The sequence below is a fragment of the Syngnathus floridae genome, chromosome 4 (genome assembly GCF_059516105.1).
Source record: "Syngnathus floridae isolate MCC-2025c chromosome 4, RoL_Sflo_1.0, whole genome shotgun sequence".
Lineage (NCBI taxonomy): Eukaryota > Metazoa > Chordata > Actinopteri > Syngnathiformes > Syngnathidae > Syngnathus > Syngnathus floridae.
This window is the reverse complement of record NC_142416.1, coordinates 14,740,287-14,763,571: the sequence shown is the minus strand read 5'-3', so window position 1 is coordinate 14,763,571 and position 23,285 is coordinate 14,740,287. Positions and strand designations below refer to the sequence as shown.

General features: G+C 43.9%; 2 protein-coding genes and 1 long non-coding RNA gene across 9 annotated transcripts; 1 reads left to right on the top strand and 2 right to left on the bottom strand.

The window, feature by feature from the left end:
• The first annotated feature begins 297 nt into the window (after positions 1-297).
• fam184b (family with sequence similarity 184 member B) lies at positions 298-15,970 on the top strand. 5 transcript variants are annotated; one of them, XM_088373615.1, is made up of 18 exons: positions 298-916; positions 5,376-5,564; positions 6,241-6,879; positions 7,750-7,885; positions 9,149-9,297; positions 9,425-9,970; positions 10,106-10,213; positions 10,292-10,590; positions 11,046-11,190; positions 11,766-11,885; positions 12,087-12,246; positions 12,512-12,642; positions 12,735-12,850; positions 12,929-13,306; positions 13,386-13,500; positions 13,643-13,750; positions 14,242-14,603; positions 15,180-15,970. In XM_088373615.1, exons 1-18 carry the CDS (start codon positions 767-769, stop codon positions 15,250-15,252), a joined length of 3,924 nt encoding a protein of 1,307 aa, XP_088229741.1. In that variant the 5' UTR covers positions 298-766; the 3' UTR covers positions 15,253-15,970. The 5 variants fall into 5 exon arrangements, with proteins under 5 accessions (XP_088229741.1, XP_088229740.1, XP_088229745.1 ...); XM_088373614.1 differs by having other exon boundaries at positions 12,917-13,306; XM_088373619.1 differs by having other exon boundaries at positions 299-916; positions 12,114-12,246.
• On the bottom strand, positions 5,224-8,375 carry LOC148399353 (uncharacterized). 2 transcript variants are annotated; one of them, XR_015858001.1, is made up of 4 exons: positions 8,255-8,375; positions 7,402-7,533; positions 6,226-6,396; positions 5,224-5,465 (listed from the first exon to the last, which is right to left on the bottom strand). It is a non-coding gene; the product is annotated as an uncharacterized LOC148399353 (long non-coding RNA). The 2 variants fall into 2 exon arrangements; XR_015858000.1 differs by lacking the exon at positions 5,224-5,465 and having other exon boundaries at positions 6,028-6,396.
• haspin (histone H3 associated protein kinase) lies at positions 14,742-22,601 on the bottom strand. Of its 2 annotated transcripts, XM_088373621.1 has the most exons (17): positions 22,311-22,601; positions 21,817-21,948; positions 21,374-21,511; positions 20,908-21,042; positions 18,902-20,549; positions 18,626-18,755; positions 18,499-18,551; positions 18,206-18,379; positions 18,034-18,119; positions 17,867-17,929; positions 17,692-17,783; positions 17,434-17,513; positions 17,233-17,321; positions 16,929-17,071; positions 16,735-16,837; positions 16,277-16,481; positions 14,742-14,855 (listed from the first exon to the last, which is right to left on the bottom strand). In XM_088373621.1, the coding sequence occupies exons 1-16, from the start codon at positions 22,463-22,465 to the stop codon at positions 16,280-16,282; spliced, it is 3,423 nt and encodes a 1,140-aa protein (XP_088229747.1). In that variant the 5' UTR covers positions 22,466-22,601; the 3' UTR covers positions 14,742-14,855; positions 16,277-16,279. The 2 variants fall into 2 exon arrangements, with proteins under 2 accessions (XP_088229747.1, XP_088229746.1); XM_088373620.1 differs by lacking the exon at positions 14,742-14,855 and having other exon boundaries at positions 16,138-16,481.
• Positions 22,602-23,285: the final 684 nt, after the last annotated feature.

Here is a 23,285-nt window from a genome sequence, read left to right as displayed (position 1 = left end):
AACCGCGTGCCTGCTGGGTGAGGGACCTCCTCCAATGTCCGCCACAATAGTTCATTCAGTGCAGATACTCATGCAGGTAAGTGAGTGTAGGAGATGCGCGCTGAACACCCCGGACTGGTTGCCAGTTATTCAAAATCGGACTCTAGATTGTCCAATTGACAATGACATGCACGCAGTAGTAGATCCAGTAGTTTTTATTGTTGGATTAAAACAACACGAGTGGACCCCCATCCACCCTCCGTTGATGGACAGTGATAGAGCAGCACCGATAGGGGCGGGGCTGCACTGCAGCAGTAAACCTCCGCCTGCTTGTGTCTCCTCTCCGCTAATGTTCGGCGGGTTACGCACGCCCCTCTCCCTCCCTCCGCTCGGAGACAGGTGGTTGGCGTCCAGTGCCTCCATCCTCCCGGCGCTCGAGAGTACCAAATATCTGCTGGCACCAAGGCAAGGCTCGCTCGCTGCGAGCGCGTACCCGATGGACTTCCAGCGCGCAACCTCCGCCATCGCCGGGCGGTGGACAGCCGGAGTCGGGGGCCGCAACCGGAACGCTCCACGCGGAGAGCTCCGCCGATCTACTCCCAAATGTTTTCCACACAATCCCACCGGCTGCCGTTCACGGGAGGGGGCCTACCGACGGAGGAATGACATGCACGAATGAAAAGTTGCCACAATTTAGGCGGGGTTCTGCAGTCGACTGGTGGCGGGTTCATTTGTGATTATCCTCCGGGCTTGAAAGTTGTTCCCTGGAGGGAAGACGGCTGTCAAAATGGCTTCGGGCCCCGGGAAAGCCATACAGACCCCCGGGCCGGGCTCTGCCGTCAACGGGAATGCGGCAGAGTTCCAGAACGTCGAGCAGGAGCAGTGTGACTTCCAGATGCACAACAAGATGTGCAAGAAGATCGCTCAGCTCACCAAGGTAGGTGGGACGTGACCGGACGAACCTGAATGCAACGCCACCTCTCTGGACCATCTTCACTGAGGTGGAGCTGTCACAATCGTGCCTTACGTGGACGTTTATTGTTCTTCATGCAAACCTGCTCCCAAATCCCGTGCAAATGTTACCTGGAAATTATGAGAGATTTCCAGCAATTCGAGATGATTGAAATCTGTTACACTTGCAGCGCTAATGAATTGCAACTGATTTGCATATTACTGTGCTGTCAATGCATGGCAACCCATCCCCAAGTTCGTTGTTTTATATACTCAAACAAACATAACTACATTTCAAATCTGTTTCAGGAGATTTAACAAAAGTCTCCCTTGAAAATATAAATATGTAAGTGACAGTATCGTGCTGTAGTCTAATGCATTATATTGACCCACACCATATAGTAAAATTAAGCAAATATTTATTTATTTGATTAATAGTGAAGTTATGCGCCACTGCAAAATCTTAAAATCCCACACTGCTTGTGTGAAAAGGCCAATTAAATCTTTTGTGATAGCACACTGTATTGAGAAGGTAGCACATCTGCTTTGCAGTGCTAAGGTTCTGGGTTCGACTCCTGACATGTCTGGAGTTTGCTTGTTCCTTCTTGTGCCGTTGCATGGGTACTTTTCATCCCACCTTGCAAAAAAGACTAAATTGTCCATCGATGTGATTGTGAATTTTTTTTTGTCTCTATTATGCATCCAGTCATTGGTTGGCGACCGGTCCAAGATGTTCGTCTCTTCTCTCCCAAAGTCAGCGGGAATATTCTCCAGCTCATCCCTAACGTTAATATGGATAAGCACAATAGAATGTAGCAACTGTCTAGATGACCTTATGTAAATTCTCGCATCCTATCTTGCCTCTCTTTAGCAAGTGTGCCTAATTGAATGTGCGTTTGTGTTAATCATCAGTCTGACTCTGATAACTTTCACCCGCTGCATCACATGTAATGTGCATATAAATGAACCCAATGTGCTTCCCGCAGCAGTATTCTGTGTTTCATATCTTCCAAGGCTCTTCAGCGCTGCATGGGGACCCACATGTGTGAGCTCTTCACAATAGTGCTTAGAGAAGCAGGTGACGATTACTGATGACGATGCAGTCGCCGTCCTCCCTTGTGGCTTCACCTCCGTGCTGCCTGGACGTGTGTGTGTGTGCATGTGTGTGTCAAGGAGCATGTGCTCTGCAGCAACATGCAGCATTCGCCGCTCTCAAGCTGTCCGAGCAGATGCGCAGGATGTGCGCAAAGATGACACACTGGATGGGTCAGCTCTTGTGTCTGTACACGTTAAGGACGTTTGACATTTGTCAAAACTACAGTATCCGCTGTGTCCTTTTGTTTCTGTGCTCGGTGGACAAAAGTATGAGGACACAAGGCCTTTGCAAGGCCATCGGTTTGGACATGGTTCGGTTTTGACGTTGGTTCCAAATGTGCTCCTCGGGTTAAGCCTTCCTCACTGTCTTGTTAAGATGTGGGATCAAGTGTGAAGGGGCGAACTAAGGGGTATACTGTAATCCAACCTCTTGACATCTGACCTATTCAGTACTCTTTTATGGTAAGTGGATTGCAACAGGAAATGGGGTCAACAGTAGTAACCTTATATATTTAATAACTCATGAACTTAAAAGCACCTCCTCAGGTCCTCTAAGCCAATCAGAGTTTCTCACTTGGCCCTCCCTCCCTCCTTGCTCTTCATCCTCTGCCTGCTCTAGTGTGCCCTAGTTGAATGGGTGCTGCTAAAGATAAACCAAGAGTGTGTTTACGTGGCACAACAAGCCAATGAGAAGAAAGTAAGAATTGAGTCCGTCGGGGCAGCTGTTGTGGATGTTCACACCGGTCTTTTCTTCTGCGTGCATATACATACACAGTCAAAGTCCCGATTTTTACACAATTAATAGACTTCAAAATAGAAGTACAGTTGTGTATGTGCTGGTGTGTGTTCATAGCAACATTTTGAGAGGCAGATCTAATTTTGGATACGTGATGTCCTGTTCTTATCCTGCTTGCACTGTCAAAGTGGGGCCTGCTTTGTAATTCAGCCGTGCACTCACATGAGTGGAGGTGTGTGTGTGTGTGTGTGTGTGGGAGGCGAGCTGATGCAAGCGAGAGTGCATCTTTCTGTCTAACCTCTCTTTTTTTGCAGCAGCAGCTTTACACTCAGCTGCCCCGCTTTACACTTTGCACGGAATATTAATTAAATACTTTGCTGACTATAAAGTTGATGTCAGTAAACACAGCCCTTGCGAGGCCACACAAATAAATAATATGGAGTTACATTGGCTTAAGTGATGCAATGCATTGTAGACTCTTTTTCATCCAATCATTAGTTAGGTCGGTACTGCTAATAAAAATGTAGGTAGAGGTGACCTTCGGTAGCGTGTGTCGCTCTAAGCGGTGTGTTCAATGCAGCGTGGGTTTCTTGTTGAATTGGAAACGAGTCTACCCCAACAAGGGGAGAACACAGCAGAGCAGATCTGAACTTGAATTGCTAAATGGAAAAACAAAATTGATTCTCAGTCAGGCCGGTACTAGTAATTGGACTGTTTTTATTTGTTGAAAATGTTTGAGCTTTAACCCAAAAGGCTTCTTCAATTCTGTTTTACAATTTGCGTAGTGTAGAGGCTGAGCATTAAGGCTTTTTGGGGTGGTTGCAGTTGGCAATTTTTCGGTAATATTTCAAACAAAGGACTGTACTGAGTTAGATATCAGGCACATTAGAACTGTGTCAGTTCTAATTAGCGCTGACCGGTTTTTAACTCGACCAGTCACAAGTCTTTCAGGGGTTAATTTACCAATTCATCATGTATATCCTAGCAAGAACAAAGAATGACAAACATTTCACTTCATTCTTGGGATTTTTGTTGTGTGCATGGATGGACTTTTCTCTCTTTTGGTATTTTCACACATGCGCACAGCTAGAAAGGGGTGTTTGCACCGTTGTGGGCGTGGATACAGCCAACTTACTTTACGGCCAATGGGAGCAATTCTTCTCTTTAAAGTCAGTGCAGGAGAAGCGCACAATCTACATAGCTGGAGTCCGACCATTTGTGACACTTCCGCACCCCCCATAGTTGCGAGTTGAGATTCAAACCCAGAACCTTCCTGTGAGGCTAACACTTGAGGCACTGTGAGGCAAATGTGCTAATCAGTCATTCACTACGCTGTCCGATGAACCAAATCTTCCCAAATAAAGGCTGGAGTAACATTATTGCACAAGGAGCATATGGGATTTAATGTTCTGGTGTGTTATGCTGTTAAATTGTCCTCATTCCAGCCTTTTCTCTCGGCTCATTGCGCTCATTTCCGAAAAAAAAAAAAAAGTGGGGCCGAGGAGCCCAGCGTGAACCTTCTCTTCCCTCAGAGCCTGTCCTCGATACAGTCCCTTTCATGCCTTTCAGTCCAACTCGCAATGCGTGAGCCCAAGTTCTTGCACCGTGACATGATTGGATATAAGTGTTGGGCCGACAGGAACGTGAGACGGGAGCTTTGCCACATCTCACATTTGTCATTGATATCACAGGCCAAAAGCCATGCACTGTGCATTCAAGGTGGGGGACACATGCACATATTGACACGCATGCGGGAATGTGCTGCGACACAGCTGTGTGCCGCAGACAGAGCGGCGTCTGCGTAAAATATGAGCCCCTCCGTCCCCCCCCTCTTACATACTCACCTCCCAGAGTGTGTAAGTGAGACGTCAGGGTCATCAGATGATGACACTGTGGGCACGGCAGTAAAGTGAATACGAAACAGGCCATATTTCATCGGTTGGTCACAATCTATATGGGGAAGAGACCACCGTCGCACAGCTTGGAAATACTGTGCACACTTGTTTTGATGATGCTCATACTTGCACACCAGGCTTTTACAATTTTGTCTCCTTAATAAAAAATAGTGACCGAGTCATTTTTGGTTTTAAATGGATGGTTCTAAAAGTTTCAACTTTTTTCCTTTTATTTTATATATATATATATATATTTTTATATACATTTTGTTTGGTTTCCGAAAGTCCTAAATCAGAGGCATAATAAGCATAATACATTTTTGGATTTTGTAACGAGGCAAGTATTTACTGCAGCGATGTTGAACAGAAGAAAAGAAGAAAAAGCTTTGCATCTAATTGTAATCTAGCAGGCAGTTTTGGAGTATGATTCCAGGCAGTGGAAGGTTCCATCGTTGTCATAGCAACTCCGTGACAAAAAAAAAAAAATGCAACAATTAACATCAAAATGTAAATTGTTCTTCCTTGCACCATCTCATTGGTTTTGCTGTTTTACTCTGAATGAGGCCATTAAAATATTGAGTTTTTATTTTGAAGTTTCAATACTTTGTAAGATTATAGGAATCAGGAACACACATTAACTGCGATCGCATTAATTTAACAAATGCGTTCACGTCTCTAAAACCAAATCATCCCAACTGCGTGTTGTTGATGCCCTCCAGGTGATTTATTCTCTCAACATGAAGAATGAGGAGCAGGAGGCGGCTCTGCAGGCCTTGAACCACGCCCATGACAAGGAGCTGCACCGCATCCTGATGGAGACATGTCAAGAGGGGGAGGGCTCAGCGTTGAGGACGCGACTCCTCCAGCTGCAGGAGTCTCTAGATGAGCAGCAGAGGGTCGGAGCGCAGGTACGCACGCGCACGTGTGTCCTTGAGCTCGAGTGCGCATGTGTGTAATGACCCTGCCAACCTTATCCCCATAATAATGAGCCCAACCTCTTTTGAAGGCCATGCTGTTTTTCTGTAAAATTAATGTGCTCGCATTAGAGCCACAAATCAAACTCACATCGAATGTGCCTCACTGTAATCAAACCGGAGAAAACAGCGTGGTACTTAGCCCATTCGTCATGTGCAATTTGCATAATGTGTCTCAATAAAGCATATGCATTAATCATATATAACTGCATTATAATAGCATGAGATTTCGGTTTCTGGGAAAGTCATCGTACGAGCTTGGTGTATATCCCCCTTTTCACATGCAAATTATTACAAGGGAAAAAAAAATCTGGCTGCTATTTTTGCAATATACGTGACAAGACCACTTGTCAAAAATGAAAACATCCTCCAACATCATGAAGGGATTAAAGGAGACTCAACCATTTAGCTTTAATTGATTATATATTAATAATTCTGTGAATTAATCCAGATTAATTTTTTTATACCCAAATTTGAGCCAGCGCATGTGGCTTCTCTTCAATTCAGAAAATTAATTCCCTAACTGTGCAAATACAGAATACTGTGCAGCTCTTGCATTGTAGCTCATTAGACTGCACGGCGTGTAACATCTTGCCACCTGTGCCTCCAGGTACAAGCCGACTTTGAGTTCTTCCGCATGCAGTCGGAGGAGAGGGAGCGTGAAACTGAAGCCGAACTGAGACGGGATTTTGAGGAGAGGCTCCTGGCGGCAGAGGAGGAGCTCACAGAAGCCAGGTCCCAAATCAGCGCCGCTCAGGAGAAAAACCTGCGATTGAGCAAACAACTGGAAGAGGCCGAGGAGATGATCCTAGATCTGAGCACCAAACGTGAGCTGAGGCAGAGACTTAGTGTGGATGGGAAGGATACAGAGGACAAGGGCGAAGATAAGGGGGAAAAGACAGAGGAGGAGTCAGAGAGAGTGAAAGGGCTTTTGGAAGAGGTGAACATGATGAAGGAGGAAAGGGATCAAAGAGAGGAGGAGAGAAGGCAAGCAGCCGATGCGGAAAGGGAGCAATGGGAGCAAAAGATGAACCTGCTTGAAGAGGAGAAAGAAGAAATGAGGAAGAAGTTAGAGGCTGAATGGCGAGAGGAACAGCGCAGGTGGGAAGAGAAAGAGGAGGAGGAGAAGAAAGGAATGCACAGTGCTTTAAGAGAACGAGTGAAGAAGGCCGAGGCCGATGTGGAGAGCCATCTGGAGAGGCAGGCCGAGAACACACGGAACACACTAAAACTGCAAGAACGCATTCAGGTAGAAACCATAACTCCTTGTTCTCATACATGCAGCAGATGTAACGGGCAAACGGGTTCCCAAAATAATTGATTTGCAAAGATAATGTTTACAATCCAAAACCTTTGTTTTTGAAGTGTCCAAATTAACCGATTAATCGACAACAACTCAATACCAAATGCCAATATCAAATAAACATCAATTGGTTGACAAACTGGAGCTGAAAAAAATGGTTTCACACTTGGTAATACACTTTGAACTAAAATTAAACTAAAACTTTATCCGATTAATCGACGAAACAATCAATAGAATCAATTGTGAAAATAACCAATGGTGATAGCTCTACTTTGTTCCATAATGCAAACTTGTGCTATGACTAATGCGAGACAAATTGACGCTTCATTAGCTCTGATCTTCGTTCAATTTTTTTTTTTTGTTATCAGATTTATTGGTATGATGTCATATTTGTCCTTTTGTAACTTCGTACTCTGGAGTTGCACAGCCAATGTAACCGATAAAGTTCATGTTTATGTTGCAGCCTACCGTCTCTGATGTTGCCAGCTAATGACCGTTGCTCGAGTTCCATGGTAGACAGAGACGGGGGAACTTGCTTGTCTAACCACAGGCGGTGCTTGCTGAGTGCTGTTTCCACTGTCAGCTCTGTCCTAATGAGTACTTTGCACAAGATAGAATTGTTTCAGTGTCACCACTGAAGCCAAGCATTGAGATTTCAGACCCCCTGCTGAAGCTGACATGATAGCAGACCATTAAAATCCTGCAGCTGGGCTACAAAGCTACAAATGTGTACTTGCTTGCTTTTGTGTTGTTGTCTGCATTATCTTTGCCTTCCTCTTCTGTGCCCCCATGCTGCCCACTCCTTCCCATTCCTAGAACCTTGAGGAAGAGCTAGAACTGGATCGGAAACGCGTCGCCGAAGCTGAGAGCACGGCCAAACGGGCAGAGGAGGAGCTCGCCGTGGCTAAAGAGAGGCTACTGCTGCAAGAAGATGAACTGCAGACTCGAGCCGGTAGTTAATGAGACTTCCATCACATGCTACATTCTCCATTGCATGTGTTCTTTTAGCAGTTGTGCTTGTCCTTAAGAAACTTTAAAATTTTTGATGTATTGACTCTGACATAAGCGCGAGGCTTATTCCAACACTGCGGCGCTAAGGGGGTGATGATGTTTGTAGCGGAAAGTGAAGCTCCATTTGTCAAGCTTAAGGCCGTTCACTGACATCCGAGCATTAATGTCTTTAAGACATGCAGAGATGAGTCTCTCAAATTGATTGTCAGAAAGGAGAGAAATGAGATTTGAGTTACATATCAGCAGAGAAGTGACGTTGAGAAAGGACATTGCATAGTGAAATATTGTTAAATATTTAAGGACCACTTACAGCATGGACGTTGAGGCCGACTCCACCACATCTTCTGATGATGTGTTTGATAACCTTTAAAAGAATACAATTATGAGCAGTGGAGAAGACTGAAGGTAACAGACAGAAAGGAAAACATGAAACCGTTTTTGGCAGTACAGTCACCTCAAGTGATTTTGGTGATTATCAATGGAAAATGGCTGAATATAATCTCTTAGCAAAATCAGTGGGGCAAGAACTGAGCCCTGAGGAACACCTGATTTGTCAAGTGTACAAAAGCATTTTTTTTAAAGGTACAAACCTCAATCACAAACTGTCAGGAATGAGTTGAGCCAGGGCAACCAAATGCAGCTTGAACCAGGATTTATTGAAGGGGAAGGGAGTTGGAGGGGAGGCAGGGGGGGGGGACCGACGACACAGACGGAAGAGGGACTCACAGCCAGCAAACAGACAGACAGACAGACAGACAGACAGACAGACAGACAGAAGTCTACTTGGACAAGGTTAAAATTCTGACCGTGAGCTTCCAGACAGACCGAGGGAAAACCCAGACGCCAGGACCACGGCACGGAACAGTAGACACCGACAAGGAGGAACACACGGGCAGGGTTTAAATACATCAGGTAACAAGAGGGAGCAGGTGACAGACATGACGATTACGAAGGGGTGTGGCTGAGGGAAGTTGACGGCCGAGCGTGCTCTGGGATGGGCGTGACACAAACTCATGTTGTTCTACAAAATAAGAGGCTTTTTTTCATTTTTTTACTGCGAGTGTAAAAATTCTAAATAGTTATGAATGATTAAATAATTCTGAAAAAAAAAAAACATGCACTGCTTAGTACCAAAGATTAGAGTTACTGCATTGGCTAGCCAGTGGCATTTTGCAATGATGTGTGTATTCTGTGTGGGCTTTAGAAGAGATTCTGAATGTGGGCTGCAAGGCATGTGTGTGCGCTGACGTGGAGGACCTGAAGAGCCAGTTGAGTCGTCTGCAGAGCAGGAACAGAGAGTTGGAGCTCCAGACCAGCGGCAGGAATAACGACCACGCACGCCAAATCCGCCAGGTAACAAAATGTCTATCCATCCTACAAAACAATCTCTAAGACAAAACTGAGCATTATTTTTGTGAAGGTAGAATTATTGTATTGGTAAGCTACGTACCTAATGAGGTGTCCGGTCGGTGTATTTCAGCACGCAGAAGCCCTGTCCAGTCTGCGTTCCGAAATGGTGAGAGCTCAGACAGAAGAACTGCGTCGTATCCAAAAACATGCAGACGAAGAGCGGGACAAACTTCAGAGGGAGATGGAAAAGGAGCGAGAGAACCTACAGAGGGAAAGAGAGCATGAAAAGAGCCATTTGGAGAAGGAGCGAAACCGGCTGCGGCGGGAGCGAGACGAGGAGAAGGAGGCGATGCGGAAGGAGGCCGAGGGAGTCCGAGAACATGTGAGGAGGGAAAAGGAGGAGGAGGTGGAGCGCCTTCGCAAAGAGCTGGACGTGGAGAGGGTCCGTGTCCGCGCTCAGCTGGACAAGCGCTTCGAGCAGGTGGAGGCACAGAGAGCGGGTCTGCAGCAGAAGCTGGAGGAGGAGAAGAAGAGGCTGGTGGAGAAGGCGGAGGAGGACAGGAGGCGGCTAAAGGAGCAGGTGCGGAAGGCCATTGAGGAGGTGATGCGGAGACATGCGGCCGAACTGCACGGCGTACAAGAAGCTCTCAACTCCGAGAAGAAGACCAACCAAGAGGTCAGAGTTAGATGCTGTTAGATTCTCGGTTTTATGTTTTTCCCTAGTTCTTTTTCTTTCATGTACAATGTCATCTTTTTGACATTTCACAAATACCTTTTTTTTGGAATCTTTTTTTGGGGCTGCTCTTCAAAGGTATGTGCACATCTAGAAGAGGAGAGGAGAAGAAATTGTGAGCTTCATGAGAGGCTGGAGAGGGACAGACATGACCTGGAGATTAAACTTAAAGATGCAGACAATGAGGTAAAGTGCACATCATTTTGTTTTCTTACATGACCTCACTAGATTGTAAATTTGCACCTGCTGCAAATTTGTCATCAGATCTTTCGTTTGAAGACGGCTATGCATCATCAAGAAGAGAAAGACAAGGTAGCGCCAGATACATCACCTCCATGCGGACCGCAGTGCTCCCGCCTGCAGGAGGACCTTCAGAAGACCCAAAACCGCCTGACCCGCATGCAGGACGAGGCGGAGAAGCAACGGGAAAGACAACAGAGAGACATCGCTTCCCTCAAGGCGGACAAACACCGGCTGGAGGAGAAAGTTTTGGAACAGAGTCGGCTGAACACAGAGAGGAACCTTTTAGAACAGAGCCAACGCCACATCGAGGAACGCATCAGGTGGGCCAGTCATCGTAGTTGACACCAAATACAGAATGTATCAAGAAACCCAAACTGCAACATTTTTTTTAGTTGTACCATCAGTTTCTCTTTTTTTTTTAATGACTATAGCTCGTTTTATTTGATGCAGACTGTGATTATTGCGTGAAGCCCAATAAAACAATGGGTCGCCAAAGTAATGAAGCAGGGAAGGAAATAAATGTTATGTTCTGGATAATTACTGAAAAATGTTTCTTAATATGCTCATCCTCATTTGGTGTGAGAACACTGGTCACTTGAGTAGGAGATGTAAAATGAGAGCAAATTTCCAACTTTGCAGAGTTACTCCGATTTGGCAGTATCGTAAATAAACAAGTTGAATAAACCATCCTCCCACAGCAGCAAAAGCTACACTTGACTGACAGTTAAAAAGTATTTTCTGTTTTCCATCTACTGTGTTGCCATGCTCCCTTTAGAGCCGAGTGTGAGGATCGCCTCAGGGCAGAGTTCCGCATCGAGATGAACGCCGCCGTCGCCGAAAGCGAACAGAGGTGGCAGAACCAAGAGCAAGAGTTGCACACTCAGATCAGCGAGCTGCAGAGTCAGCTGGATGAGCTGCAGGTGAGCCGACTTCTTCTTTTTGACTTTGGCCTCATTCAGAGTGGATGCGGCAAGCAGATGTCCGATAATGTTGACTCTAATTGGGCTTTGAGTCTTGCTCTTTTCACTCCTCCCTGCACACCATCGTTAACGATCCACATAATGCACCCAGTGAGTGCAACGCTTAATGACCTTACTACTCTTTTAATGCTGCTGCTTATATTTGGAGATTCACAAATCATTCAATCAGAAAAACAGCCTGTTTGTTTAGCTACAAAAATGCATAGTGAGTTGCTAAATTTAGTTAATATGTTTATCATTAACTTAACAACCATAATTCAAACCAAAATAATACAGTAGTGGTAGGAACTAAAATCAAATTATGCTTTTATATTATTTTCACAATTAAAATGAGGACTAATCACCATGTTGTGCATAAAAATAACACCACAATATAAAGTTGGCAACATTATTTCGCAACTTTTAGCAATAACCTCTGTTTCTTGAAAATGGCATATTTTCTATTTTTCCATTTCCTGTAGATGTCAAGGTCTCATGTTTTGTTACTTTTATCCACATTTTCCTTGACAATGCAGACAGAGACAAAGAAGGCGGGATCTGAAGACAATTCCCATGGCAACCGGGAGCTTGACAAACTTAGGAAGGAGGTCCAGGAGACCAAAGAGATTAACAAGAAGCTGAGGGAGCTGCTGCAGGTACTTGCACATTATATCAATACACATATTTTAGATTTGAAAAGAAATCACACAGCACCAAAAATGTATAACTCCAGCTATTTGTGTTGTATGTCATAAATAACAAAAATTCTAATAATTGACGGCCCACATTTTACTTTCTCCATATTATAAAGGTCCATCATCTCTTTGTGTTGGGCTCTCTTTTTTTTTTTTGCTAAGGTTTGTTTGCATTCTTGTGTGTTGGAGGAGCCACAGAGCCAGTGCTTAGCTGAGGAGAAACATAATCACGCCATGCAGCTGCAAGCATTGGAGAGGCAAGCCAAAGAAGACGTACTATCTGAACGCAACCGACTACAAACCATGCACCACCTGGAGTTAGGTAACACATGCACGTTCACACACGGATCGGGAATTGACACACCAGCGCCGGCTAGCGAAGCCCCGGGATGAATGGACAAACGAGCACGTGCACGCGCATAGACACGCAGCGATTTGAGATTATGTATTCAACAGCGAAGTTCTTATTGCCATGGATACATTTCACCATGGCAACAAGCGGAAGGCTACCTGTGACAACGAATGAGTGGATGTATTTTTTCTTTTTTTTTTTCCTTGCGCATTTGTATGCGTGCCCGCGATGTCAGATAAGCAACGAGCGGAGTTGACCCAGCAGCACACAGAGTGGAGTAGACAGATGACCCAGAGACACATGCAGCAGATTGAAGACCTTCAGGCCCAACTGCAAGCTCACACACAGATGATGGCGCTGCAGCAGGTAACACACACACTCCTTTCAATTTCAATCTCTTCCCCTTGTGTCTATTGACCTAAATATGCTAAGTGTGTTTTTGTGTGTGTGCTATTTAGGACCTGAAGCAGCAGAACCAGAACCAGGTGTTTGAGCGGCAGCTGGATGAGAGTCGCTGCGCCATGCTGGAGCTGCAACGAGAGAATGCCACACTCAAGAAGCAATTACAGGAGAAGTAAGTGGACATGTAGATGGATGTAAAACGATTGGCCTGCCTCTGAAGCTAAGAAAGAATTTGCAGGAGTATTTCCAGGCATCGCTTTCCTCATAGGTCCATTCAGGTGAACCCCAAAATGGTAGCTAAAGAAGAGGAGAGCCCAGATTTGGAAAAGACCCGAGATGCTCATCTGGAAGACGAAGCGCAACGCTTGAAGGAGGAAGTGGAGAAACTGAGGGTGGAGATGGAGAAGCTGGAAGAGTCACAGAAACTGTGGGAGAGGAAAGAAGACGACGACAAGGCGGAGGAAGGGGAGCAGGAGAAAGAGACGAAGCCAGAGGAGGAGGACGTGACGAGGAAAAAAGAGCTGGAGGAGATCAGGAAGGAGCACAAGAGGGAGATTCAGAATTTGGTGTCGGAATACAGCAGCGCTCAGATGCAGCTGCAGGCTCGCATCGGAGCCCTGGAGAACGAGTAAGTCCCGCACGTGTGACATCTCCATGGCGACGCGGCGATGCTAAGATGATAGCATATGCGGCTACGCTTGCTCCAGGTTGCGTGAGCGGGAGGAGCGATGCAGGAGGAGAGAACCCCGATGTGACGATCTCCAGTTGGGGAAACTTCAGGAGAGACTGACGGAACGAGACCAACTCATTAAGCGATTAGTGGTACATCGACGCACGAGATTTTTAATAATAATATATTTTTGTTAGTTTGACTACTTTGGATGCAAGCAAGCAAACGAATCAGACTTCCAGACAACACCAACTGTGAACAAGCTCCTTTTTTATCCTCCTTCCCTCCCTCCAGGAAGAACGGCATCAGCTGCAGCTACACCCCCCTGTTGTCGGGGACAACAGCGGCCTCAGGCTCCGTGAGAACAAGCCCCGCCCTGGGAGCACCACGCCAACCATGAGGGTGAGTGTGCGTGTGTGTCCTGCACATACTGTAATGAGTTCATCAAAAAGCACTCCTTCCTGCCAGAAGGGATTGTTGAATTCAAGCCAAGTTTTGTTTCTGGTGCACAGACAATAAAGTGTCCAATCTGGACCCCTGTGTGTGTGCGGACATTTTTATTTGGAATTACACATTCATGTTTGAATCATTAACTGTTACTTGTAAACATATTTAACGACTTGAGAAACATATTTTATGGTCTGACTCGGCAAGCGAACGTGACTTTATTCACCTGCATTCACGTCGCTTTCTAAAAAGCTGCGGCATAACATGGATTTTACTGTGCGTTGTAATTTGACTTTACAAATTGAAAAAAATCCACCTGTTGCCGAGCCAAACCCTCATGTTGTAAATATTGATAAATTCATTACTGTATTACATGTTATTATTTTTATTATATCCTCATTAAAATCTGATGTGCTTTTGAATCGAGCGTTCATTTGTGTCCGCAGAAGAAGCATGTGGAGTCGTCCCCTCGCGGAAGCAGCATCTCTTGCTCCGGTGCTTACGACCGCCTCCCTCCCTGCTCGTCCTCGTCCTTCTCCTCCACGCTGCCCCACCAGTCTACCTCCCAACCACACACGTCTCCACACTACTCCACCACATCTCTTCCGCACAAGCACACCTCCCTCTCCTTCAGCCAAAATTCCCCTCCGTCGCTGCCTCGCTCCCCCAGATCCCGAACGTCCTGCATCCCCCCGACGCCGGCGCCTACCGCGCCGCTGCCCGTCTGCCCCTCGTCACAGGCAGGCATTCGCTATGTGTCGCCCTCCTGCCAGGAGCCATATGCGTACTTGCAGGCGCAGTCTATCAGGTAGGATTTTGAAAAGGTTTCAGATTGTTGTTGTGTGAAATCATCTGACAGCTTCGACTTTTCTTCCAGGGCGTCAAACTCGCTTCCCAATATAACATTTGCAATTGTGCTATTAAACTTGAATTATTTATAACCTACCTTTCTAACAGACGGCTTTGTTCCGGAACCTTTATGCAGTGACAGTGACTCACTGGAGTTGGTTCACTTTGGAAAAAATAGCAGCTCTGTGTTCTTCTGCGCTAAATAAAGACACTAGAGGATGCAAAAAAAAAAATAGGTCAAACATTTACTTGAGTACGGAAAGCAATAATGTGCACCTTTGATCACTTAAATAGCCAAGTAGGGTATTAAGTAGGAGGGAGTTAAATGTATGCTTGTTTTTATTGAATTATTACAGACAGGGTGCCGAATACAGAGATGTAAAAAATAATTTTCATCATAATCCACTGCAAATTTTGCAATTTTGTCCTACAATGAATTGTGAAATATGTGCCATTTGTCTTTATTGGTTGCCAATTGAAAATGGAAAGAACAAATTATACACAGATTAAAATTAACCTTTTTTTCATGTTTTAGGGGGCCTTATATGGAGCCGAGAGGCACTGAGGGGCTGAAACAAGAGTGGTTCACCAAATACTTCTCTTTCTGAGCACAAACATGACATTGTCAACAGTTCATCGCTTCTGCTACACACGTGCGTGTACATACACACACTCGACTGGGAGCTCCACTCATTTTTCATGTGGTCAAAGACGAGGAAAATGAAACTGCAATTGGTGTGGATGTGACGGAACGACGATGCCGTCGGATGGATCGCTGCACACAACTCCACACAGACACTCCAGTTGGTCACGTAGTACTGTGAAATAAGGTTGCATGGATTTTGCCGAAAATATGTTTATCTGGTTCTGTTGCATTGATATGAATCCTTTTTCGCCAAGCGGTATCAAATCGGTGGAGCGCTCATTCAACAGACTCGTGGGCTCATCACCAGCAAGGCCATCTCCAACATTGCCTCAAAGCTCAACCAAAAAGTGCTTCTCAAAACACATGCCTGACCTCTTCTCGGCCTCTTGGATCTTGTTTGTGTTGTCGGAAATGTCTCCATGTGTGTTTTTTTTTAAACAGTCTTCCTTTTTCAACGCAACATTTGCTTCCATACATAGTTATTGAAGGCAAATCTCGGGATGTCGTCGAACCAAGTGTCTCTTCAACTATGGAGGCATTTGATGTATTCAATCGAGATCCTCATTAATATGGACACACACACTTTTCACTTACCATACGAAAATGAAGGTTGTTTTGATGCAAAAATGTACAATAGTCTTAATGAACAAATTGAATAAATATTTTGTTTTTGTACTTGATTCTTCTTGATGTTTTCTTATCTGCTAAAGGCCAATGATGCGTCTGTCTGTTCAAAAGTTCAAAAAGTTTGCAGTTCTGTCTTCACACATTGACCTGAAGTAAATATGAGGAATTATTTGTTTACTTGGACAGTTTTGATACGGCACTAAGGAGTTTAGAAATGCAATTCAAGAATGAAATTCTTGGTTTATTAAATGTAATTTGAAAACAGGCCATCAAAACACTGTTTATATACAGCAAAGTGTAAGAACATAACATAGAAAATATTGACCAAAGGAGACAATTAGTCCTTTTGTCCACTTTACCTTTTACTTAAACATGGGGCATGTTTGGAGTGCTTCAGTTGCAGAAGTATACTGCAGGACAGTGTCCTTAAAATGCGTGAGCTCCTTCAGGGCGTCTTTGCTGCTCTTCCCGCCTGTTCCACGGTACCTCATGGAGAGCAACTTGGAGCACAAGTAGTGGAGCCACAACACGTTGGAATGAGGGTGGTAGCTGTTCCAGTCGTTACTGTGACCGACAAAACAAAGCAAAAGTACAAGTTACAGATTTATGAACCTTGAAAACTACGGTTACTGTGTGGATGAGGAGGATTTGTCGGCACTCGTACATTTGTGAGGATAATTATTTCATTACATACAAAATACTTCAGGTGACATTTTTGTCAAGCCTTTCCCTTCGTAATGAATTGTGCAACGTTCCAAGTGACCTTCTCCCTACACACGTTGCCAAATAAGTTATTAAAAATAATAAGTGAACTGACCCATTCTCTTCTCTCATGTGTCTATAGATGTCAAACTGGTAATCTCCCTGACCCATGAAGAGCTCCTCATCATTTGAGATGTCACAGGACACTGTCAGACCATCTAAAGAGAACACAGCCCATTGCAATCAGTCTCATTTAAATTAAAAAAAAGTAGCTGTGCTGAGGATAGACAAAGGGGAAATGCCACTGACCGATTTCCAGTCTGGAAAGAGAGTAGTCAATAATGCGTACAAACACGCCTTTTGTTTCCAAAGAGTGTGGTGCACCATTGAAAAGGAAGCTTCCTGTCTTCTCCTTTGTCGTTTTGACCAGCACGTTGCCCCAGTGAAGGTCCCTTTAGAAAAAGTGATACATAACAAATCAAATGCATTTCAAGAATTGAACTGAGAGAATTCAAATGAATCCAAATTAGCTTGTTACGGGAAAATTTCCCCACGAGTTGCATTTGGTCAACACTCGGCCGCCGGGGCTTGATCAAAGCGATTTTGCATGTACCTGTGTTCAAAGTGCAGCTGCTGCTCAGCCACAGCCAGAGCGGCGGTCACTTGATGGAGAATACTTTTTGCCACCACCAACGACGACAACTTGAAGACACCAGAGATGTTGGATGTAAGAGGCAGAGAGCACCAGATGTCAAAATAATAGGACTGTTTGACACCACAAAAAAATAGAATGAAAAGTTTGGGGTGTGAATACCGTTCCATTGCTGTTCTCGAGGTCGACACCACCAAACTCAAACTCCAGGATGATGAACAACTGGTCATTTTGGAATAAATCTACAAAACACAAAGAGAAGAATCAGTATGTAACATGTAAAACATCCCTTATTTTTACCACACTTTAGTAAAAACAATCACAAAGGTTATTCTCTGACAGAGAATATATTTAGTAAAAAATATCTCAAATGAGACTTCAGTGTATTCATGTTCAAGGGAGTGAGAACACAACAAAAACCTGGTCTGTCATTCTCAGAGCCCTTTTTCCGATCAAAGCTGTCCCAGGCCTTCAGGAATTCGGGCGGGTAGGAGCCTCGGACACAGTGGAGACTATTTGGGGACGAGACAAAAGTCAACAAGCGCAGAGAGACGAGGGCACGCAGATGAGAAATGGACGCAGACAGAGGATTTACTTATTAAGTCCAATGAAGCAGCTGGTCTGATTATGATGCTTGTCTTTCAGGCTGCTCAGCTCCCTGGAACAATACAAAATGGGTTACAAACCCTGATGCTCAACAATTCAACAAAACTATGGAGGGTGAATAACACGTAGATTTTAGGTAAATGCAAGACAAATTACTTTGAGATAATAATTTCATGAAGGATCTCCCCAAAAGTCTTCTGGTCTTCCCCATTCACCTTCTCACTGCCCTCCAATGGAATGACCTGCAAGAAGAAGCGCCGCCCCATTCATCATTTGCAATAATCTCAAAATATGTATATATGTGCATTTATCACATGTCCATGCGTACTTTAAGAGCAATCGTTTCCCCTGACGAGTTGCTGGTGGAGAAGACCTCACCAAATGTACCCTCCCCAATCTTGACGCATTGTTTCATCTGAAGAGCGGAAAAGCATTCCTTCCAGGGCAGCGAACCCAGCTGGCCGCACTCGGCGTACACCTTCTCCGCATCTGACAAATCTAGCTGTAGGGGTTGGTGGAATGGCGGAGGGGGTCCGGGACATTTACAGATAGTCATTTGACAAGGCTTTGTATTTGGATTGGCCATGTGGTGCCAAAATATCATGACATCTTCATTCTTACCAGACTGATGTCTCTTGGCACCGGCTTTCTACAACTCTGTGGCGTGAGCAGCACTAAAGAGAGCAGTTGAAGGTTAGAGGAAGACAAAATGAGCATAAATCCATAGCTGGGCACATATGAGCTGTACCTTTGCGGTGAATGGAGAGAGACGATTTAAATCGATTCCAGTGCTGCGTGCGCGGGGTGTCATCGTCCAGCAGGGATGACATGTTGAGGGGGCACATCCTCACTGGGGTGGAGAAATTCAGTATAAGCCCCTGCACATCAGGACAGAAGTTAGTCTCAGAGGAAACTGCATCATCTTTACACGTTTTACAAAAGACTTGCTAATAAGATAATCCCATAATTACAAAATGCTCTTGATCTGATGCTCCATCACAATAGTCATATATATCAGGTTCACCTGCAGGTCGGCGGGTTCAGCTGAGATGAGATCGCTGATGGTGCAGTCGACAGCCCTCCTTGCACTCTTCCTCTTGAACGTGCGCGGCGCTTGCAATCTGCTGTCGTTCTTCCAGCGACTCACGCTCAGACCACTGACGCACGCCTTTCGGGTTGTGCCCGGCCGGCCCGTTAAAGGGCTCTTTTTCTTCTTCTTCTTCTTTTTACCAACCGGATGGGAAGCACGTTGGTCAATTTTGGAGGGTTTCTTAATGGCTTCTCTGTCCGAGCCCGAAACCTTGTCTGAACCAGAGGAGGTCGAATCCGAACCACTTGTGGATGATTGACATTTGGTGCCTTTTTGCTGCAGCTCCTTCAGTTGTGTTAAAGTCAGTCTCTGTAACCTGACTGTAAGTTGGTCAGTTAGGCATTTTTGGATCAATGTCATCAAGAGGCTTTCTCTCTCGGAAGTGTTGTGTTGTCGTTCTACAGACAATCTTTGAGAGATTGTTCTTTGAATTTCCTCCAACCCAAACCTTTCAAGCACAACTTTGCAATTTTTTCCTTGAAATGTGTCATTCTGTGGTGACATTTTCCCAGAAGAGCTGGCTGTTAACTGTGCACAAGTAAAAGATTCAAAGTGACTGGACTCGGCGTGCGCTGATGTTGACACCTCCTTAAAATCACTTTCTGCAGAAAGTGACTGTGACAGTGCAAGGCTGATGGAAATATCTGAAGTTTGGGACTCTGGCTCAGTCCCAGTGGTTGACAGCTCACAAGTTTTATCTTCAGTAGCAGCTAAACTCAACCGGTATGACTGTTCTGATGATAACATATCCACGCAAATGGGATGCCGCTCAGGAGTTGGACTTCTGTGGGCCGAGCTAAGATCGGTAAGGCAGGAGGAGTCGGTGGTCTGGCTGCAAAATAGCCTCACAGTTGAGCTGTCTAATCTCGTCATTCTCACAGAGCAGCGCTGGGCCAAACACTCCTCCTTCAAAACTTCAGTCAATGAGAGCAAGTCTTCCCCCAAACAATTGTCTGCAGTCAGCAAATGGAGGCTTGCCCCATCGGTTTTCCTCTTGCCGTCTCGATTTGTTGTGTTCATACTCAATGAGTGTGTAAAAAGCTCCTCTGAATGTCCTTCATGGAACGGCGGGCATGATTGTTCATTCGGCTCATCGAGCCTTGACTGCTGCTTATTGTTGGAGTGGAGCACTATGGGTGGTGAACAACATGGCTGACTTGGAGAATCCTGGTCTTCTTGGCATGCGTTTGCACTTATGCGGCTGACGGACAAAGACGTGGGGTTCGGGGACTGATTTGTCACCGGAGCAATACGGGGCCGTTTGCTGGACAGTCTGACTGAGGGCGTGGAGCAAAATATGGGCTTCCTGGGGCGGAGCCTAAGGCTGTGATCTCCTGCTGAGTCATTAGGGAGAATGTTTTGCAAGGCGTTGGCATCTAAGTCACTGGTGGAATTCTCCAAACTTGACTCTAGAATTGCCAGAGGGACTCTTTTCGTCTTGCTAGCAAGGAGAACTTGACTTTCCTCTCCAGAGGTGAAATCTTCCAAAGAGTTGAAGACCTTGACCTTTGAGGCTTGGACTTTAGTGGTGATGGGGCGACGCCGACGAGTCACAAAACAGCCTGGAGAAACATGTGGAAGACTGGAAAACAGGAAGTAACGATAAATAGAATATATAAGGATGACAGAGCTTGGCAACAAATTTTGGATGGATGGATTGTTAGACATGTTTCTATATTGAGATAATATCAGATAACATACATTGCACTATTTGTTTAAATAAGTGTTCATTTAATATTTATACTGACCAGTTTTATTTTAAATGTTCATTGTTGTGTTGATCTTTTATAAAAGGTTAACTATTATATTGCAAAAAAAATCTAAATTCATTTTTTTTCTCCAAATCCTTATTTTGAATAAAATAAAAAAATCAATAAATATTGACTGATATGAAATATTTAAAATTTTGAACCTTTGAATATTGTAATACAAGGACTTACTTGGAAGTAGTGTTGATTTGAAGTGGATTTTTGTTTCTTTTTGCTGGAGGAGACAGATCTTCATTGCTCTCGGTACTAATCGGACGCTGCTCCTTCCGTCTAAATGTGGCCGCTGCTCTGGCTGGTGCTAGTTTCCTGCTTGTGCATCAATAAAGATAAAAAGAAGAAACTATTTGGACAAAAACCCAATATCTCTATAAAGGGTCCATTCTAAGTGATTTCAGGGTTTGTGAGTTGTTGTTTGTTTGTAATTGGAAATAATGAATTAAAACCACAATTTAATTCATTATTTCCAATTATCAGTAAGCTGAATCTCATGGGATGACTGCAACCTGAAAATGAGAAAAAAATGTTTTGAAATTACAGCTCCAAAAGTCCTTACAGTGTGCATCTAACATGAGCATGATAACTGTGAGGCTAAGAAGGAGTTGATCGTGTCAATCAATGTGTGTGTCGGTGCAAGGACCTGGTTGCTCTATTCCGTGGAACAGGTTGAGGGCAGGAGGGGAAGGGCACGCTGAAAATATCTTCATCAGTGCTGTTCTCTTTCAATTTCCCCCTCATTGGGCGGACCTTCTTTGCCTTGGAAGCACCTTTCTTTGCTCTGAAAATTGAAAAGCATTTTGTGACCAATGTCATTATGCGTGTTTTTACATTTGATTTATGATGCACATTTTCTTTCCTCCTTCTTAACGCGTGACTTTAAATTTGCAAAGCAATGCAAGAAAAGTGACAAGTGCAACTTGGTTACAACCAGGCACTGTTGATTGGGTTTGGTCTAAAGATAAACAACAAGATATAAGCTATGGGAACCTGAGATGAGATGTCGAAGCTCTTTTGAACAGCATTACTCTGCTCTAACAACACTGGCATGGAATTTAAAATCTTCATAGTAATATAGTGACTTACTTGGAAGTTGGATTGCTTTCAAGTTGCACTTTCTGACAATGCACAGAAAATGACAGATCATCCTCGCTCTCGCTGATAATCAATCTCTTCTTCCCTCTTGTGAGTGCTGCTGCGACTGAGACTTTTCTTTTTCTGCATAAAAAAAATCTGATCAGAAACGACACATGTTGCAGCAGTCATTTAAAATACCAAAACTATGGTACAAAACACAGTTTGTTGAATTTTGAAAAATAATTCGCTTGCAATTACGATATAGACTATGGACAGTTTATGCACTTCAATTAGAGCTGTTAATATATCAATCACCACAATTTAAAAACTATAAGCCAAATATTTCATTCATTCATTTTAGTGTGATGCAAAAATAAGCAATTCCCTACTAAGATTACAACAATCCTGTAATGCAAACAATTTCTCCTAAGTAAACAAATAAAATAGAAACCTTGAACCTATAAATAACATACAGGATCGGAAGCTCCTTTTTGTTTATTTACCTGGTTTTTGTGAATTTATCAAGTTCAACCAAGGAATCGTCTGAAGACAAGGAGCTATCAAAGGCCTGCTTGTGATCCTTCGGTGAAATCCAAGGCGTCAGTTTTCGCCTTGTCTTCCCGTAAGTCCGCATAAAAATTGGCTTCGCGGTGGTCATTTCGGTGAATACTTGTGAAATACTTATTTATGACCATTTGCTTACATCCCGACAGCTCTCATCATTAGCTCAATTTTACCCGTGTTACCCGCTCCTTGTTCAAACAGTATCATCCGGCTGATTGGTCAACAAGGTGTAAAGCTCTTTATGGGGCGCCATCTATTGGATTGGAGGAATTGAAACGTGACGAATAAAGCGCACGCCACGTCACTTTTTTTAATGAAAAAATTATCTTGACTTAAAATACATAAATCCACCCATCTACCATTTGTACCGCTTATACAAGTATGTTATGTTTTAATAAACATCAATAAAGATTAACCTGATGATAAAACCGTAGACTTGCGTTAACAAAAAAGGCCACTAGATGTCAACAAAGGACTAAAACTAAACTGATGTCTTAACAATATTTAAATTAATTGCTTAATTGCATCTATAGTATGAGCATTGTTGTGTATAGGCCAAACATACGTTATGGACCAAATAGTTCAACGTTGGTTTCAATTGACCGTGCAACATTTTCTCAAATATGCTTGGAAAATTGTTTTTATTGTTCAATTCTGAACATCATGTCATTTGTAAACTGTGTACACTTTTACCACATTACAGCATTTGACAGCATTTTTACTTTTGCTTTCAAAAAGATAAACTATTTATTATTATTATTATTATTATTATTATTATTATTATTATTATTATTATTATTATTATTATTATTATTATTTAACTATGGTATTGATATTGCTCACAATAAAGGTAGAAAAAGTTTGAAAATGATATGTTCTATAATTCCGGCCACTTGAACTGAGGTGTCGAGATT